The sequence below is a fragment of the Talpa occidentalis genome, unplaced genomic scaffold (assembly GCF_014898055.3).
Source record: "Talpa occidentalis isolate TD23 unplaced genomic scaffold, MPIMG_talOcc4v2.1 talOcc4.16, whole genome shotgun sequence".
NCBI classification, from domain to species: Eukaryota; Metazoa; Chordata; class Mammalia; order Eulipotyphla; family Talpidae; genus Talpa; species Talpa occidentalis.
This window is the reverse complement of record NW_023601653.1, coordinates 38,531,478-38,546,467: the sequence shown is the minus strand read 5'-3', so window position 1 is coordinate 38,546,467 and position 14,990 is coordinate 38,531,478. Positions and strand designations below refer to the sequence as shown.

Below are 14,990 nucleotides of genomic sequence, written 5' to 3'. Positions count from 1 at the left end.
CTGACTTATTTTAGGATGCTAGATTTTTTATTTTTTATTTCCATTCTAGAAAATTCTATAATTCCAATTAGTTCAAAACTATCATCTTTTTAGAAGACTCCAGTATTTTAATTGGTTTTTTTTTCCCTAAAATAATGATTGTTTTTTAACAAGTGATTCCTAATGGATAGAATGTGTGATACATGTATGTGCAGCTACAATTACTTTATTGTAAAGCACCCTGATGCCAAATACTGACACCTCTACAGAGCTTCAAAAATGCCACTTCTTGAAACAAATAAAAAGTGGCAAAATTTACTCTGAGGAGAAAAAAATTCAGAGTTAGGATCAATCTCAAAGTATAAATATGCATTTATGTTTGTGTGTATTAACTACCTATGTCTAGAGTGGAATAAAAATTTAAGGAAAACCTACTGCAGGGAGGGTGAGGTGGGGGGAGCTTGGACTGTCCACTAGGTATCATCAGCGCAAACCTCATGTGTCCCCATGATCCTAATGGGAAAGTTAATAGTCTCTTAAAAATCTGAAAAGAGAAAGAAAATCTGCAAAATTCATATCAACTTACTTTTTCTTTCCAAAACCAGTGAACTAAGCTTACTAGGGAACACGCCTTTATTTTCATTTAATGCTTTAAAATAAGCAACAAATAGAAATTAGCTCATTTCCTGGTTTTTTAGCAATTTGAGGCAATTGAATTCTCAGCCATATGGATTACATTCTTAACTTCAGTAGGAAATGGTGATAGCTTTTCGTGTTGTCGTCATTTTTTTTTTTTTTAAGAAGAACTGTAAGAAGTATCAGGTTGTTGTTATTGCTAGAAGGAGCTTTGTTTCTCAAGTTCTTATTTTCCTAAGACTAAATTTCACTCCATGTCAGGCTTCCAAAATGGTTTTGCTGGTTTATCAGTTATCTCACTTTCTTGATGCACCCTCTTCAAGCTCTAAATGGAGATTAGAAGTGACTCTATATAATTCAGACATTTCCCCCCCCTTACTTGTGCCCTACCCAAAGGGAACACGGGTTTTTAAAATCTTAACAGTTCTCCTTCTTTTCAACCCAATTTCCTCCGCCTTGTATAGCTGTGGCAAACTAACCCTCTGGCAATTAAGACAGGAAGAAACCTGCTCCTTTTCAATGTCCCAGTGAAAGAATTGGGAAGTTTTCCATTTCTAAAAGACTTGAAACAAAGCTTTCTATTTCGAAATAGAGTTTTTACCTGCAAGTAACATCTTCTGTGGGTGGTGTGTACAGGGCAAAGAAATCACAGTAAGCTTTGGTTATCATGGGATTTTCCCCCCTTTCAAAAAAAGAAGGTGAATATTTTTACAGAGACTTCAAGTGCAGTTTTAAGGATGTTAATATTTCAGACAACCTAAACATTGTTTGGAGCAAAATGAGAGATTTCATTTGGGGACAAGCAAGTTGCTGAATGGCCGTCAGCATCTTGGTCTCAAAGAAGGCATTTTTACTGGGGGCTTTTCGTCTAGACGTACAAAATAGGCAGGAGGCAGAGGGAAGAGCATTCCCATTCTCACACTCATCTTTTACGGGGTACTTTGGCCAATGCAGTAAATAGTTCATAATAAATCAGAATTGCAAATGGTCACTCTTGTGCTCACTCAGGGAGCATGGTGATTTATATCACCTCAGGCATAAAGAGTACTGATTTATTTCTGCTCCTACCTCTGCCCTTTCAAGCTGGTAAAACATTTTGTGGGCCAATAAATGTTTGGTACCAACTGGCAAAACATGAAGAATTCTATCAAAGCCAGCCCTGAGTGGCAGGCACTGTTTTGTTGTAAGGGAAATATTTTTTTATTTAACCCCTGACCGCTGACATTGCAAAAGTCAAGAGAGAAGGAAAGAACAAAGCAGAAACCAACATTTAACCCTTTCAATGAGGTAGCTCAGAAATATGACAGCATAAGATAAGGAGAACTCACATATCAAAATGATTATTAACTATAAATGTAGGGAATGGTTAGCTTAGCTAGCAGTGGGAATAAGGAATATTGGCAAGGTGAAGACAGTTGTTCCTTAGTAGAAAATATGTCGCAGAGATGATGAAAACTTCTAACAGAAGTGAAGGAACATCTCTCAAATTGAAACAATATGTAAATGTTTAAAAGGTGAAATTTAGTATTTCTAGACTTGACAGATTTCCTATAGGAGTTTCTTTTTTTTTTTTTTTTAAGAGTATGATTGTTTTTAACTATGTGGCAAAGTGTGGATTAGGCTCAAAACAAAATGTTAATATCTGCCTGCCTTTCCTGTACACGTGATAAAATGTTTTTCCTCTGCATTTTTAATGTGAGTTGAAAAAAAAAACAATTTTTTATTTAAGATGGAAAAGTTCTTATATTGTCTGAACTTGCTGACTCAAAATAATATGAATACATATATCTGGCTTTAAAACCTAGTCTTTCTAAGAAAATCTTTAAGTGTGAATAGAAGTAAGTTGCTTTGTCCAAGATACTTTCTTTATAGTCAGGAAATGTTTGCTGGACACACAAATATTTGTTGAATGTTATTTGACAAATATAATTATAAGTTGTAAATAATTATGACTTATTGTTATTACTGATCTTTGATAATCTTATTCAGAAATCCTGTCAGAATAATGAAAAACACTTGGTGCAATAATGACTTAAAAATCCAGAAATACTCTGTTCCCTGACAACAAATACAACAGTTATGCAAAATGTTATGCATCAAGAAATCAAAGACAAAAGGTTTCCCCTAGTCTATGCTATCAATAAACACAGCTGGAACTTAACCATTCAGCAGCCTTTAACCTAACCATCTTTTAAAACTACTTTGCATAAAAATAAACACATTCCTCAACAGCTTTAGAAATATTGAAGCAAACTTCCTTCTTCTGAATGTTTCCTGCATGCAAAAATTCTTGTGCTACATTTTTAGCTATTTTTTAAACATGAGGTTTCTTCAATGAGACTTAGAACTGGCGTGGAAAATTGACCAAGCTCGTGATTCTCAGAAATTGTGACTCACAGGATCCAGAAACTTACAGAAAATGATTTCCCCATCTGAAAAATATGACTCCCTTCTGAAGATGTTTTTAAATAGCCCTTCATCCCAGGAATGATATTTGTAGTATCCCAGGGATGAATGTACCTCTGTTTGCAATGTTTTCAGCACCAGAATGCAGATCAAGGGCAGGAACAAGACAAAAAAGAGTACATTTTAGAAATCTAAGCTGTCTTAGTTTGTTTTCTTTAGGAAGCATTATTTTATAGTAGTAATCATTATTTTGCCACAACCTATCATTTGAACCTCAGATGAAGGAATAGACATATACTGAGTAATGATAATTAATAATCAAAGTTCCACATTGTAGTGTTACAGGCTTTTTACTGTTTTTTTTCTAAGCTTTCCCATTTGGTTGTCACATTTTTTTCTCACACTCTGTAGGACAGCCAGAAGGGTATTTTCATTACTGGTTTAACATAGTGAGAATAAGTTACTTGCCTGCTATTGATATATTGCTGGGTTTAGTGCCCGTGGTGAGTGACACATAGGATCAACACTTCTTTACCCTAAACACCCCCCAAGAAGGCCTTAAAAATGACTTTATTAGGGCCTCCCCCGTGGCGCAGCGGTTGAGCGCGGGGTTGTGAAGCTGCCTGCGGCCTCTGCAGCAACGGTTCGATCCCCGGCTGCTCCCCAGCCATCGGAGGAGGGTCCCACATGGCGCGCAGACCTCTCCTGCCGCCCACTGCCCACCTCAGCGGTGTGCTTCGGTCCTTCTGCCTGCTCTGCTCCCCGCTCTGGCTCTGGTGAATTCTCTCACCCTCCCGCGCTTCTGACTGTACCCAGTGCTTGTATAAAATAAAATAAAAATAAATAAATAAATCTTTAAAAAAAATGACTTTATTAAGCTAATGATAACATCTGCAAGGTAGTCCTGGTGCTTGTGTGTTTCCATGTACATAAAGTCAAAATGGAGTCCATAAATACCCTACTTTTGTAAGACTCCTTTTGCAAAACTTATTTCCCTCCTAGCATTTTTGCCAGAATTTTTTACACTTGCAAAAAATTATGTGGCTTAAATATGTTCCATTTAACATGTTTTTAAAAAATCTGATATAAAGTGTTCCTAGTTGGAGGAAATAATCACTTTCCACTAAGTAAATTAAAATAACTGACAGGGAAATAGAGAAACTCAGGTCTCTTAGCTGCAGATGGAACCTGAAAAACTGGTCTCTGGTCATTGCTGCTGAGGAGGAGAGCCCATTCTTGCAATTCTGATGAGAGTGCCTGGAGATTTGGTGAATGTGAGAAACAAGTCCTTAAGGACTTGAACACACTAAGATGACAAAACAGATATGTCATTAAGCTGTAACTGCTTTTTCTAGATTATCAGGTGTTTGTAGTTTTATTGGCAAGTCAGCTTACATTACAAATGTATTTTTTTTAAAGATGTATTTGTTTATTTATTTATACATGCACTGGGTACAGTCAGAAGTGCAGGAGAGTGAGAGAATTCACCAGAGCCAGAGCGGGGAGCAGAGCAGGCAGAAGGACCGAAGTGCACTGCTGAGGGTGTTATAGGGCAGCCCCGATATTGAATGGGTTGCCTGGCTGTGGGTCCTCACCCGCGCGCTTACAAGGGACTTATTAATACTCCACTACAGGCATACACAAAAGGTTAATAAAAGGTTTATTTACAAGGGAAAAGGAAATAAGGAAAATGTACAACTTAGGGAGAAAATAGGGAAATAAAGTCTTTAATGCATCCTACCCGATCCGCCGATCCGCCGACATGGAAACCCAAAAAGCACTCTCAGAGCTGGCCCAACGCTGCGAGCTGCCAGAGAGCCAAAATGGGGGACCCCTCCAAAGCCCACGTGTCTGGCTTTATACCAACCTGGCAGCTTAACCCCACCCTCAGGTCCCAGCCACCTTCCTTTTGGTGGTGACTTTGGAGTTTCCAGTGGCTTTGGCTTTGGCCTGGGGTGGGGGTGGAGTCCACAAAGCCTGTATGGAGTTAGCTTTAGGACATCCTTTTCCCCCTAACAAGGGGAGCAGCGGGCCGCAGGAGAGGTCTGCGCGCCATGCGGGACCCTTCTCAGGTGGCCGGGGAGCAGCCAGGGATCGAACCGGTGCAACAGAGGCTGCGGGAAGCTTCGCAACCCAGCGCTGCCCCACAGGGGAGGCCCTACAAATGTATTTTTAACTGCAGCATTTTATAACAAAAGAGATGCAGAATTCTTTATCTTGGGGTGGTGGGGGGGTGGGTGGAGAGAAGTAAGGACTTCTTAAAGCCAACATGGACATCCGTGACTTTGCAAGCCTTCCCACACACAGAGGGGCATCATGGGGACAGAACTCCTGATTTTTGCCTGGAGAGGGTTGCCATTTCTCAGTTCCATTTAGAATCCACTGGCTTCCCTTCCACTGTCAACCTGCTGTTTAGTCTGCATCTGAAAATGAAACCCAGAGCTTTAGCTATTGCATTAAATATTGAGTTTTCCTCCAATGCAACCCTCACTGTGGCTGTGTGGTAAGTTGTTTGATTAAACTCTTGAGACATTTGCAAATTCCGTCAGGCATTAGGGGACAAATTTGAATCTTGGGCTTTTGTCTTCCTCCTTCCAAATCCATTAATGGAAAAAAAATACCCAGAAGTGCTTGCCGCATGCGCTGTGTTGAACCAAATCAAAAGAAAGGAATATTTCTAGATGTTAACGAAAGCAATGAAAGAGTTAAATTTATTAAATTCCTTTTTTGTGAACAAAAGAAAAACTAAGGCAAAATGAGGGCAATTTGCCACTAGTCATAAGAAAAATACAGTTCTCTAACTCCGCCCACTTTCCTTTCCCTCTCATCTATTTTCTGCCAAAATAATTCACGTGTTTTTGTTGCGGTGTGGTGCAGCCTCAGTTGTCTTTTGTAAAGTAGCTGTGTGGATGGTGGGGAGCTGTTCAGTGTTTAGAGGCCTTAGCGGCTGGTGCTCATAAAAATGTCACTGCACACTTCCGCTTAGAAAAGGCCTTTCATCCTACATTTCTGAAACCCGTTCCACGGGTAACCCTCCTTGACCAGACTGGGCTGTTGGGCCTTCCCACCTTGCCTACAAGCCCCTAATGAGAAAAGGGTAACTCTTGGCTACAGAATTTCAGTCTCCTCGTACCTCAAAGCTGCTCTTGGGGGGCTACACAGGATCAAAGGTCCTTTGGCCATATGTTTCAAACATGAAACAATTTAAACATCTTAAGGTACAAGCTATTGACTGTTAAATGGCAGTGTCTTCTAAGTTAGAGAAAAGGATTGAATCTCAGGGGTCCCTCCCACCTATGCTGGAATGGAAAGATGGTCCCCTGGGGACATCACAGCCAGTTGCTTATTCCCTCCTCCACACCCAGCTTCTGTCCACTTCTTGCATGGTGGCCAGGCCCTCTGTGGGGTCCATCCGGCCATGACACTCAGAGCAGCCCATGGTGCTTTTCCAACTTCATCTTTATACCTGACTGGGAGGATTTTTTTCCCTCAATCAAACACATTTGGTCACAGCAGCTACACATGTAGCAAAAGGCCACTCACTATACAGTTGAGAACAGTGGTTTGCAGAGAAATGCCAAACACCCTGCAGCGTCATCCACTTGGGGGCCAGGCTGTCCTTTGGAGGGTGGCCAGTCAGGGCAAAGCCAAGAAGAGAGAGTTCTCCACCATCTGGACATTTGAGGAAAACCATCATTCTCTTCTGAGCATGTGAAAGCCCCATTACCTGTAAACATTTGACAGAGTGAGAGTCCCACCTTATCCCATCCTAGTTATGTGCCCAGACATCTGACAGCTACTAGTACAAGAATGTCAAGGTCAGCAGAAAGATACATACAGCAATAAAACAACTTTCCTGGTAGCATTAAGAACTGTTAAAGGTAACAATGTTAGGGACCATCATTTTCAGATGAGTTAGTTCTATTTCGGGGTTTTGAATAGACTCCAATCTAACAAAGTTTCTGAGAATGTTTTGAAAAACCCATCACATTGCAGCTACTATGAGGTCTTTGTAAGTTCATGGCCTGAAAATTCTATATCCCTCTGGACTTGAAAGTACTTTGGTTTCCAGGTAGTATAGAAAAATTGAGCAGTTGGAAATGGAATAATTACATCCAGGAGATTTTCCAGCTTGATTGAGTTCTATTCATTGGTTAACCCTGAGAAGAAATAAAATATACTTGCCAATCTTTACAGGATGGCCCTTATTTTAGGGTGGTAACCTAGGTCCACACCTCATGTCATGATGAGAAGTGAGTCATTTGGGGATGGATGAAGAGTGTATCTGCTGAACAGCTATGGTGACTTTCTGGAATTTAAATATTAAGTGAAAAGACAAGGTCATAGGCCAGCTGAACCTTGGCTTGTCTCTCCTTCGTCTGTCCATGGCTTTGATCAGGCCACATCCTCCTCTGTGGCCAGGACTCCTGGAGAACCTCGGGGTCATGGCCTGTTGCCTATCAAGAGGTATAAACCTGCTGCTTAAATATGTGAAGCCTGCAGTTTGGGGGTTGGGAGGAGAGGGGAGGTAGCTTCATCCGTTCCACATTTCCCACATAACCCAAAGCAGACTAAACAAAACCGGTGTGAAATCTCATGACTTGATGCTGCTGTGGTTTTATATATGTATACATATATATATATATATATATAGGCTGTAATCCATTCATTTGTAGGTGTGTTTATTCCCAGGATTTACAGCTCTCTCAGTCTTCAGGGGAAGAGAATGTTTGAAATCTTTTGCAAAGGGTTTGTAGTAAGCAGTGGCCTGTGATTAAAGCCCAGGGTAGAGTGTGTGAGTGTGTGTATGTGTGTGTGCATTCATGTGAGTGTGTGAGTGCCGGTTCATGGAGGCTCCCCCCTCCCGTTTGCTGCTTTTACGCAAAAGCGTCACACATGGTAGCATTTAGGAGCCCCTTCACAGCTGAAGTGTTTCAAACACTAATGAATGGAAGTTTGGTCATATAATGCAGACAGGCTTTAAGGCATTCTTTACTGAATGGTGTACTGTAGTGACCTGGGAAAGGAAGAGAGGTATAAATTGTATCAGTTAGCCACCCAGACAAAATGAAGCCATGTGGAAAATCAAATCTATTAAAGTATGAAGACTGTTATAAGCTGTTTTAAGCTGACCATTCTTAAAGGGGCTCAGTTTGCTGCAGGAGTAAATGTTTACCTCTTCTTGCAGATCTTTTTCACAGGCCGTCTTAAGAGACAATGTGCAGCATTTGATAAAAATCATCCTCTCACTAACGACACTTTTATCAGAAATGTTTATTGTCTCCGCTTTACCACCCATGTCCTGAAAGGTACTGCACATTTGTTAAACAAGCAAAAGGAAAGAGAACTGTGCAGTTCAAGCCAACTTGCAGAAACTCCAATAAATTCCAGGGCCATAAGGAATCAGAAAAAGGAAAAGAGAAGAAGGAATTAGATTTATATGAAGAGGAGGGCCTGCAAAAACATATATATTAGATTTTCTCTGCTTGGCTAACCCACCATTCAGTGTTTGCTTGATGTGGATTTAGGTTTTGAGAATGAGCACTTATGCCAAAGTTTGGTCACTATCTTAAAATGTGCTTTAATAAATATAAGAATGAGGAAATCGATTTGGAAAGAAGTTAATAGTCAACTCTTGCAAGTCCTTTCTCAGTGTCTGCTCTTGCTCTCACGCTACCACCCCATGGCACGGTCACAGTCACCCACAGGTTCTGGCACCCGTCTGGTTTGGCCCAAATCCCAGCCCTGCTGCCCCTGTGACTCTAGGTACGCTCCTTGCTGTGCCTGATTTTCCCATCTGTAAAATGGGAATAATAATATCCAGTCCCTAAAAGCATTTATTAAGCCCTGTAAATGTGTCAGCTAGTATCTCTAATATCTGGAGGGTGGATCTATTTCTGCCTTAACTTTATTTTCTTTCTTTGTACACGGGGTTTTTGTTTTTGTTTTTTTTTTTTTAACTGGTGGCTGGCTTGCTGTTGGGAAGAATATATCCTTTTCTTTTATACTCTAATTGGTGGGTAAGCCTGTATTGGCCTAATGTTCTCTGGACTGCAAACAATTAAATTTGCTCACCAGCCACCATCATGTCAAGCCTTAAGTCAACAGTGACTAATGGTCGCTCTGGGAAAAAACAACACCTTGATTCCTCAATTACAGTTTAAGAAGCCCTGGGAGTGGGAGGCTTGCCAATCATCACCATCCTCTTTTGAAGCAAACATAATGTGCTGTGGAAACAGGTCAGCTCGGAGCTGTTAGTGAGAAGGTCCACGGCGTAATGCTTGTGCCCTTTGTGTGTTCCAGGAGGAGACTGAAGAGACATCCTCACAAGAGTCTGCAGAAGAGGATTAGGGGGCGCCAACATTCGATTTCTACCTCAGCAGCAGTTGGATCTTTTGAAGGGAGAAGACACTGCAGTGACCACTTACTCTCTATTGCCATGGTCTTTCCACTTTCATCGGGGGTGGGGCGGGGCGGGGTGGGGGCGGGGCGGGGGGGAGAAATCACATAACCTTAAAAGGACTATATTAATCACCTTCTTTGTAATCCCTTCACAGTCCCAGGTTTAGTGAAAAACTGCTGTAAACACAGGGGACACAGTTTAACAATGCAACTTTTAATTACTGTTTTCTTTTTTCTTAACCTACTAATAGTTTGTTGATCTGAAAGCAAGAGTGGGTGGGTGAGAAAAACTCTGAATGGGGTTTAGTCAATCACTGCACTGCCCACAAACCAGAAACAGGTCACACTCGTGACGCTGGACATTCATAGAGAAGAGGATGGTGTCCACCAGCCCGTGGGCACCATCAGACACCACCCCGCCCGCCCACCCGCCCACTGTAGAGAAGGCTCTGTTTAGAACACCAAAGATAGGACTAGATACTACTTCTCTCTCTTACCTTATAATCTTGTAGATGCTTATTTGATGATTTTTTTTAACTTTTATTTCTAAGTGAGACAAAATGCTGATGTATGCCTTTCATTCAGCTCACAACCCAGAAAAGGTTATGCTTGTTTTACAAAAAGGGAAGTAACAATACAGAACAAATACTGCCAGCGCCAATCTTTATGTCTCACACACATCAGTGGGAGAAATACATTTACTCACAGTGCTCGTTTTCAGGACAACGCTTGTCCTGGTAGAATCTACTTCCTACAGAACCAAATGCCATTTCGCCATAAATCACATTTGCCAGCCTCAAAGCATTTAAGTAACCTAGACAGCAAAATTATCCTCTTTGTAAATTAATGAAAAGGTACAACAGAATAATGCATGATGAACTCACCTGAATTACGAGGTGGGAGGAGCGAAACCTAAATTTCTTTTGCTATGTTATCTACTACAATTGAAAAAAAAAATGCAATCTCTCTTTCTCTCTCTTGCTTTCTCTCTTTCTCCCTCACTCTCTCACACTCTCTCTCTCCATTGTGTATCAATTTCCGTGAAAGACCTAAATACCACTTACCTCAAATTAAGCTTATGTGTTACGTCAAGGAATATGTTTTGACATAGGATGGTTGGCTGAGGTGTTTTACTTTGACTTCAGTTCACCATCTCTTCATTCAAACTGCACTTTTAGCCAGAGATGCAATATATCCCCACTACTCAATACTACCTCTGAATGTTACAATTAATTTACAGTTTAGTACTTATTACATGCTGCTATACACAAACAATGCAAGAGAAAAACGTAATGGGTAGGTGATTCTAATCATCTGCAGTTCTTTTTGTACACTTAATTGCAGTTAAAGAAGCAGTCTCCTTACTGTGTTTCAGCATGGCTATGTATTTTTCTATGTTTTTTTAATTAAAATTTTACAAATACTTGTTTCAGTTTCTCTGCTAGATTTCTACATTAACTTGAATATTGTTTTAACCAAGTCGCTCCTAGGATTTTAAGGATAATTTTCCTCAATCACACTATACATCACATGAAATTGGACTGTAATGTTTAAATAATACCCTCCAAGTTTGTACCTCAAATGAATTGTTTAAGGAAATGGACTAATTGACTTGCAAAGACCTACCTCCAGACTTCGAAAGGAATGGACTTATTCCTTGCCGCATTCGTTTTTGTCAGTGTTTGCAATAATTCAGACTGCAGCTATCCCTAGTCAAAACTATTTTTGTAAGAGACGTTTGATAGAAAGGAACACATTTTTACTTACTTTTGCAAATAACTAAATGAAATAAAGGCAACCTTCAAAGAAACGTGAAGCTTTGTAGGTGAGATGCAACAAGCTCAGCTTTTGCATGATGCAATCAAAAATATGTGTTTTTAAGATTAGTTGAATATGAAAAAATGCTTGACAGATATTTTCATGTATTTTACACAAATGTGATTTTTGTAATATGTCTCAACCAGATTTATTTTAAGCGCTTCTTATGTGGAGTTTTTATTCCTTTCTCTCCTAGTTAGAGTGTGCTGACTTTTTACCGTGGTATTATCAACTGGGCCAGGAGGTAGTTTCTCGTGACAGCTTGTGTCAGTGTGGCTTTTAGTTTTGAAGCCAAATGAAACTCAAAACCATCTCTCTTCCAGCCACTTCAGGGAGGTAGTTTCAAAGGCCACATGCCTTTCTGAGACTGACTCACTGTGGTGAATCACTAAAGGAACTATGAGAGAATTAAAACTCAAGAAAACAACTGTTAACTGTGCATTAAATAAGCAAATAAACAGTGGCTCAGAAAAATAAAAGTCCCCTTCCATATCTTGAGTTGGGCCTTTTCAAAACCTCGTTGGCCAGAGCATAAAACGAAAGCAGTGCCTCATGTTGGCCAAACTCAGAGCACCGAGTGGTTTCCAATCTCTGATGAAGTTATCCTTTTATTTACTATCGTTGTACAATCAAAACACACTACTACCTCTAAGCCCCAGTATACCTCATTTTTCATAATGAAAAAAAACAAAAGCTTGTGGCCAATGGAACAGTAAGAACATCATAAAATTTTTATATATATAGTTTATTTTTGTGGGAGATAAATTTTATAGGACTGTTCTTTGCTGTTGTTGGTCTCAGCTAAGTAAGACTGGACATTGAACTTTACCATTTCTGCAAGTTAGGTATGTTTGCAGGAGAAAAGTATCAAGACGTTTAACTGCAGTTGACTTTCTCCCTGTTCCTTTGAGTGTCTTCTAACTATTCTTTGTTCTTCATGTAGAGTTGCTGTCTATGATTGTACTTTGAATCGCTTGCTTGTTGAAAATATTTCTCTAGTGGATTATCACTGTCTGTTCTGCACAATAAACATAACAGCCTCTGTGATCCCCATGTGTTTTGATTCCTACTCTTTGTCATAACTCCATTAAATGAGTAATAAAGTTTGGTCAAAAAGGTCAAGGAGAAAGACGGTCACAATTCGTTTTTGTTGCACCCTCCTGTAGTGTGCCTTCAACCCTACGCAAATGCCCTAACGTTTAAAATGTACTTCTGGAATCAGCTGCCTTACATTCACTTTTCATATCCAGGCATTTAATTCTACAAAGACAACGTTAGGAGAAATGTAAAGGAAGAACAGATCGTAGTTTAAAATTAGAGAATTCTACTTAAGGCCTGCATCTACAAACGTTGTAAGGGAAATTCCAAGTATTCTATTTATCCTTGAAGTAACATTTGGAGAGAGATCCAAAAGCTTGGTGAAAAGAAGAAAAGCCACAATGTTTCTTCTCAACAGGGGTCTTTATATGCTCTAAAAACCCTAAACAGAGTCAAAATGACTCCACCAAGTTCAAGATGATCTTTACTGCCCAATTGCTGATTATGCATAAAGTTAGGATTTTTGAAAATCTGAATCTTCTGTTTGGTTCTGCCACTGTTGTAGCTGAACTCTCTCTCCTTTCGGAAAATTGATTCATTCCTCCTGTCTGCACAGCCAGTATTTGGTGAGTGCTGACTTTGTGGTGGGCCCCAGATCAAGAGACTTCAAAAGAGTATCTCCTTCGAGAAAACTAGGCATGTGCAGAAATATAGGCAAGCATGCAAAAAAACAAGAAAATCGTTTAGGCAACACATTGCAAGAGTTTAGGGAAGGGAAGCCATTTCCTGCTGGGGTGACTCAGTTCAACCAAGTAATAGAGATAGGAGCAAGGTATGGAGCAGAACCCACATTCAGTCTCTTCTCCTTTATTAATACAGAAAAACACATTAAGAAATTACATTTTGAAAATGAAGAGAATCTTAGACTTAAATAAGTAAATACATAGGATAAGTAGAATAGGGCAACATTTTTACCATATTTTTGAGTTGATAGTCACTAAATAATCTCTAAATTGGTTCTGTTTTTTAAAAAATGAATTGCTTTCACACAATAAGAAAACTTTCAAAAGTTATGTTGTGAAGAGATCTTTAAGTTTAAATCTTAAGATTGAGTTGGGTGTCTGAAAAAATCTGCCTATGCGTTCAAGTGAGGATGGAGCCTCTAGCATAAACTGTTTACTGTTTCTCATCCTCAGATTTCCCCCATCTTGTGGATACCCTATTACTAGAGAAAGCATGCAGTCTTGGATGCATGGAAAAGCAATATTTGAAAATGCTTTATAGTTATAACCCAGATGATGGGTCCCTACCTTGGTAGGAAGTTGCTGTGGGGGGAGATGGCTGATGTAGAGCTAGCCCTAGCCGTCCACTGCCCCTGGGATCCTAGAGAGTGGGGAGGAATGAGAGGTCAGCCATGGCTTTTCCTTGAACACTTGAGATCTCAGACGCACCACTAGCTTCCCCAAGCCATGTCACTGACCGGTGTTTGCTGGTCTGCTGGGCATGTCAGCTATGCCATAAGGGAGTTGAAGGAAGGAACGTTGCCATTTAGGCAGCAACATTAAGAGATTCAATGCAAGAAAGAAAAGTTAAGATTGAAATTCAAGTTGTTCAGTCCTTTTTTGAAAGTGGTCATGGCGTCAGCACCTGACCTGGATGAGATAGTGCATTGTACCAGATGCACCAAAAGGTGTGTGGACGCAGGGACTAGATTGCTTGGATTCGAGTCCTGGCTCTGCCGCTACAAGGGGACTTTGAAAAGTCACATAAACCATTCTTTTTTTAAAAAAAGATTTATTTATTTATGCATACAAGAACTGGGGTATAGGCCAGAGATTGGGGGAGTGAGAGGATTCCCCAGAGACACAATGGGGAACAGAACAGGCAGATTGACTGAAATACACCACTAAGGGGAGCAGCAAGCGAGACAGGAGAGGTCTGCTGCGCCATGTGGGTCACATCCCAGGCCGGGGATCATGGAATTCATGCAGCAGTGGCTGTGGATAGGCTTCATAGTGCTGATGCTTAACCCCTTGCGCCACTAGGGAGGCCCCACATAAACCATTCTTAACCATTATTACAACTGCTGAGTGGATACAGACGCTGTGGTGTATGTGTACAATGGAATACTACTGACCTATAAAGAGATGAAATCTTGTGGTTTGTGACAACACTGATGGAACTGGAAGGGATTGTGCTAAAGGAAACCAGTCAGAAGGAGAAAAACAAATAGCAGATGATTTCATTCATGTGGAATATAGAGAAACAAAACAAAGGAACAGACAAAACAAAATCAAATCCTAGAATTATGACTGAAGAATTGAGGCTACTAAAGGCAGACTATGAGGGTGGGACAAAGGAGATGGGGCCCAGTGGACTCTGGTAAAGAACTATGGGTGCTTTGGCATGGGTGTAGTGTGGAAACCTAGCTGAAGAGATGAGTCTATTCCCCTGAATCATATACAAATGTTGTAAACCAATGACACCTCAATAAAAATAAAGTTAAGAGAACTGTTCAACTATAAAAAATCAAGTAGAAATGGCAGCCACTACCACATGAGTTCAATCCCCGGCCAGGGAGCTACCCACATGGTGCAGCAGACATCTTCTCTCTGGCCCACTGCTCCCCTCTGCAGTGTATTTCAGTGGCTCTGGTTGGTCTACTCCCCGCTATGTCTCTGGTGAATCCTCTCACTCCCTGCACCTCTGGC

The 14,990-nt window shown here is 40.4% G+C and overlaps 1 protein-coding gene across 1 annotated transcript in view; it reads left to right on the top strand.

The window, feature by feature from the left end:
• HMGA2 (high mobility group AT-hook 2) overlaps positions 1–9,489 on the top strand; it is a 133,475-nt gene extending 123,986 nt beyond the window's left edge. Inside the window, exon 5 of the mRNA XM_037514049.2 lies at positions 9,325–9,489. Within this exon, the coding sequence (XP_037369946.2) occupies positions 9,325–9,372 (48 nt within the window). The 3' untranslated portion in view covers positions 9,373–9,489. The remainder of the gene's footprint in view (positions 1–9,324) is intronic.
• The last annotated feature ends 5,501 nt before the right edge of the window (positions 9,490–14,990 follow it).